This window comes from Populus alba, chromosome 13, assembly GCF_005239225.2.
Source record: "Populus alba chromosome 13, ASM523922v2, whole genome shotgun sequence".
Lineage (NCBI taxonomy): Eukaryota > Viridiplantae > Streptophyta > Magnoliopsida > Malpighiales > Salicaceae > Populus > Populus alba.
This window is the reverse complement of record NC_133296.1, coordinates 9996647-10001932: the sequence shown is the minus strand read 5'-3', so window position 1 is coordinate 10001932 and position 5286 is coordinate 9996647. Positions and strand designations below refer to the sequence as shown.

The 5286-nt window shown below is 36.1% G+C and overlaps 1 protein-coding gene across 1 annotated transcript; it reads left to right on the top strand.

Annotated features, from left to right (window-relative positions):
* Positions 1-1306: 1306 nt before the first annotated feature.
* Positions 1307-3592, top strand: LOC118034478 (WRKY transcription factor 55). Its single transcript, XM_035039779.2, has 3 exons — positions 1307-1851; positions 2309-2440; positions 2862-3592. Exons 1-3 carry the CDS (start codon positions 1370-1372, stop codon positions 3343-3345), a joined length of 1098 nt encoding a protein of 365 aa, XP_034895670.1. The 5' UTR covers positions 1307-1369; the 3' UTR covers positions 3346-3592.
* Positions 3593-5286: the final 1694 nt, after the last annotated feature.

Sequence of the window (5286 nt, the reverse complement as noted above, 5' to 3'; positions counted from 1 at the left end):
GAAAATTCTAGATGTGAACTTCAACCCTTTAAACCATAAAAAAATAAGAATTTGTTGTTTTTTCCACGTCAAAACTCGATCCAAGATGAAGATTGCAGCGACGCTGCACACCCACAGTAATTCTATAAATAAAAAACAGGATAGCCATAGTAGTTGCGCTTTGGCACGGTTCCAGAAAGTGTGGAAGAGAACAAAGTAAGTCATGAAGTCTTCCTTGAACGAGGCAATGATTACGGAGAAGCTGGAGGTGGAAGATTGAAAACCCCTTGTACAAAGGAAGTTAACCCCCTGATTAATGAAACCCAGCGCGCCGCCCTGCTGATCGCAGAAATGGCAAGGGACCCATGGAGGTTTGACCCTTGCCTGGTTCTATGCATGCAAGAATGTCCTTGTAGCTGTTTAGGACCAAACCAATTAACGGTCATGACCCACGACGCAGGGCACCTAACGAAAAGTCCATCTTCGAGAAATCGACCATGTGGTGTGCGCCCAGGTTTCTAGTATTTCTAGCCAGCGGCGAGTTGCCTGAGGAAAATCATATGCCAAACGTGTTCGCCATTGCGCCTCCCTCAGCTCGATTACTGTTGATTTATCACGGCCAAAGAGCGAGCCTCAGATTACTATTTTCTGGCCTTCCAGTACTTATTATATATAAGATAGCATGCCTTCTAATTTCAAGGAAGAATAAATAAATAAGGATGAAATTCGCTTCTGAAATAATCAAGGCACTGTCAGACCGATGAGTGTTGCATTAATTAATTTATAGCAATGATTTGAACTTCATGGATCGATCTACGTAATTGTTTCTCAAAGGGCTGCATCGAAGGTTATTTACTGAAACTATTAATTGGGTTTAATTTGCATAATTGTGTGTGTGTGTCTCTCTCTCTCTCTCTCTCTCTCTATATATATATATATATATATATAAAATAATAATCATTTTATTTCCCGAGATTTGCTAGCGAGACATTTTCCTGTCTTAATATTGCGCAGCAAGGGCCTTAATGTTTAATGCCCTCAATAGAACACACAGAGCGGGGGGGAATTTTCTAGCTCTCGTCATGGTCGCAATCAACCTCAAAATTAGGAAATTAAGCCATTCAAGGTCCAAAACAAAGTGGGTTTCAACAGGGGCACGGTCTTCGCCTAGACTCTCACCAAAAGGTTTGAACTGAAGTGCATGCCAAGGAGACCGTGACTTGGTCATACTTTCCAAGTCCTAATCTCCTTTTCGTACCGTGTAAAAGATACATAAATACTTTGAATAATTTGCCCACTTTTTCTCTAAGATTAAGCACCGAGCACCAACATAGAAAGCACTCCTCCCTCAAAGCTCCATTGATTATCAACCCCATTCAAATCTCTTCTAATGTTCAAAAACCTTCGAAAACAACAAGAAACCAATATGGACGAGACCATTTCCTTAATCCTTCATGGGTGCAAGTTAGCTAAAGACCTTGAATTAAACCTAGCAAACTTAGCCAGCCAGCCAGAGATATTTTCCAAGTCATGTGAAGATATCATTAGGGTTTTTATTAATGCCAGGGAAAGGCTAAATGTTCATCAACAAGACACCACTTCATATACTCATCACATGTTGGTTCGTGAGCCACGGGAATTACAGCAACAGCAGAATATTGATCCTACCCTCCAGGAATGGCCAAGGACTAGATGCCCATCAGCCATGGAGACGTTGTTTCATCAATCACAGGTCCTTGGTGCTGAGAAGACGCAAATGGGGTCAGGAGACTTTTTTATTGAATTGGGTAGTAGATCAGATCATGTTCAAGCAATAGATGCATCAGATCCTGGCAGAGGTTCTTCATCATCGTCACAAAGACAACGAAGAAGGTGAGAAATTTCAATGCTTATGTTTAGTTTGCATAACATCAAAACCTTAGTATACCGTAACATCTTCGAGTGCGCGTATTGTAGATGACTTGTGTTTCACTTCAGAATCATCTTTGTAAACCTGCAATAGTTCAATGTGAATTGCTTTTAGACATGCTTTACGACTCACATACGAATGAAATTGTAAGGAAAGTATATCATAAAAGCAATTCCATTTAACCCATTTTTCTTGGGAAAGAGGGTCGGTAGCATATCGTTCGTGCTATCCATATTTTTTTCTGTGAACATGTCTGAAGATTCAAAACTTTAAGTATATTAATTCATGCATACCTTTCCTTCAATTATATATATGGTAATCCTGCTTAGGAATTATCAGACCGCTTCTCAACAAGTTCGGATTCGTTTTGTTAGGCTAATGGCTGCCTAGCCACTATATATTATGGTTGTAAATATGCAGGAAGGATGAAGCCGAAAGACGGACAGTGAGGGTACCTGCTCAGCAGTTTGGCAATACTGAAATCCCACCAGAAGACGGCTTCACATGGAGGAAATATGGACAGAAAGAGATACTTGGTTCAAGGTTCCCGAGGTAATGAATCAAAATATGCACGAATACTGTTAACTCCTCTAGATAACACGTGATATATGACACAATCAAAGCATAATATGTATATGAATGCTCTTCTTAGACGTCATGGAAATTAAGTCTTTTTATAATTAATATATTGAAATTGCGTTTTTTTCATGCTAGGTTTTTGTTTTACCTTTCTTTCAGACATTGACTTAGTATACGCAACCATCTAAAAGATTGAGCCATTGACTGCTTATTGGCAAAAACGAGTTTAGTAAACGCCCTAAGAAGATCATCGTTTTGCATTAAACTTGAAAGAATGAATGTTAGAAAAATCAAACTGACCAGGTTCATTAAAATCATATTTATTAGGGCTAACTAATCACTTATGCCATTAACATTTGTTGTTTATTCTAACTGTATACTCTGTCCCTCTCAGGGCTTACTACAGGTGCACCCACCAGAAGCTGTACCATTGCCTAGCCAAGAAACAAGTTCAGCGACTTGATGACGATCCCTACACATTCGAGGTGGCGTACCGTGGCGAGCACACTTGCCACATGTCTGCCACGGCACCATCAGTTCCACCACCGGCAACAGATATTGCACAAGAGATGGCCCAGACTATGAGTGCCCAGCCTCAGCCATCTGCAGCAACTACTCTCGCTAGATGGCTGGAATTTAGTCTGGGTTCTGGAGGTAGCGCTGGTTGCAGCAGTAGCAGCATGGCTGCAGGTGCTGGTAGTGGTGGCGAAGGTCCCTCCAGTACCGCTGGTCGATACAGTAAAGAAGCTGACTACCCTATAATAGATATGGCTGATGCCATGTTTAATTCCGGCAGCAGTAGCACCAACAGCATGGAGTTTCTTTTCCCTTCCATATTGGAAGAAAAATGGGATCACGCAAGCGATAAAAAGCCTTAAGCGTGCTAGATAGTTAGAATACGTGAATCTCTTGTCTCTTTCTTGGGGGGATATATTTCAACTCTATAATTAAGCCTCTCAATTCATTAACTAAGGCATCGCTTAATTAATGAATTGAGAATAAGCCTTGAGTTTTCTAGATAGTTGGAATAAGCCTTGAGTGTGCTAGATAGTTGGAATTGTAGACGTGGTCGTACTGTGTTTTTTTTTTTTTTTTTTATTATTATTTGAGTACGTGAATATGATTTTGAAAGGGATTTTTTCTTCATTTTATTTGGTTGAATGCTTCGTTGTCAGGGAACAAATCTCAACAGAACCTTGTGGGTTTTGAGCACATAAATTTAAAATAATGTCATGTAGTTTTAATTGTTATTAAATTAAACAGGTGCTGAGAGAAGGTTATCTTGGTCTGTCCATGGACGTCTGGATCAGGATGAAATGAACCGAAGGGGCATCGGAAAATAACTTCATCCTCCTTCTCTCTTGAACGGCCGGCGAAGTAGTCTTTTCATGTGCAAACAAACCCAGGCAGATGCGAGCAAGAGCTAGCTGGCCCTCCATAGATAAAATGTTTTTCACCCACCCTTCGCGGATATAATAAATCCAGCTCCCTTTATTTTGTTATTTATTTATTTATTATGATCCTTATAGACCAAAATATCAGTTTTGTTTTTGCTCCAACAAGATGTTTCCTCACAACTTTTTGCTCCCATAGCATGAAATTTCTCCTCCTTCCTCTTTAAAAAAGTGACGCATTTTTATTTTTATTTTTTGGGTCTAAAATTTCTTATACAGTCGTAGAAAATAATTTTTTAACCACTTTAATTCCTATAAAGATATCAAGCATAAATGAAATGAAGGACCAGCTATGATATGATTGAAATGTTAATGATCATTTGATAGACATTTTTATTTGAACTATATAGAGATTTTCAAGTGATTCATCAATTTAGGTGAATCAGAAAAATTACTTTATCTATTCTCAAATAATATTGACTAAGAATATCATTGATCAATGTGCAATAAGATTTGAAAAGAGTTTTCAAATTTTATTTAAACGATCAATGACTATTATGTAAAGAACACATGATTTAACATGGTAGATATAATATATGCTTTAATGTTAAATCAAAATATTATTTATAAAAATATATTAATTACATTGAGACACTGATCACTGAAAGGTTAAGTTAAACCACTAATGACTTGTCTAATATTTAGGGATCATGGCACATTGCTAGATGATGCACCTGATCTTCAAATATAAATTAATTAATTGTTGAATTGATAATAAATTAAATTGTTTAGTTTATTTAATTCTATTTAATTAAAATTAAAATTTCTATTTGGACCAAAATATTATTGGATACACACATTAAGAATCATTAATCATAAATTAAACTGTGATGATTTAATTAAGTATGACTTTATTAAAATATATTTTATAAATTAAGGACTAGGATATAATTAATACAAGGATTATATTTTAGACCTAGAAAAATCAAGTAAGGACTTGATTGAGTTAATTTCTATAATTTTCCTGAATTAATAGATAGATATTTTTCAAGGATAAAATTAATATTTTACCAATTTATATGATTTTTTAATTTTTCTATAAATAGTAAGATATGCTCTTTATTTTTGTATGGTTATTTGTTAGACAAAAAAACTACTTAAGTTATAGAATATGGACCTAGCACTCTAGATATAAAATTTCTTACTAGTGATTCACATGAATTACCATTGAAGGCTGGAAAATTTGATGAATTATTGTTTGTGATAACCATGCCTTTAAAGAATTACTCAAAGTTAAAGAAGATTAGGTCTTCAGGTAATAAATTCTTAAATAACTATATATTTATTTTAAGATCCATAAAGATTCTCAAATTATTTGATTTTATTATTTCTACTGCATACATGCTTCCCGTTAATAATAAATAA

Excerpts from the sequence above, each read along its gene's own strand:
- LOC118034478 (XM_035039779.2), top strand. The coding sequence starts at position 1,370 with ATGTTCAAAAACCTTCGAAAACAACAAGAAACCAATATGGACGAGACC. Across the intron at positions 1,852-2,308 it reads TCACAAAGACAACGAAGAAG|GAAGGATGAAGCCGAAAGAC; the intron begins GTGAGAAATTTC and ends GTAAATATGCAG. Across the intron at positions 2,441-2,861 it reads CTTGGTTCAAGGTTCCCGAG|GGCTTACTACAGGTGCACCC; the intron begins GTAATGAATCAA and ends TGTCCCTCTCAG.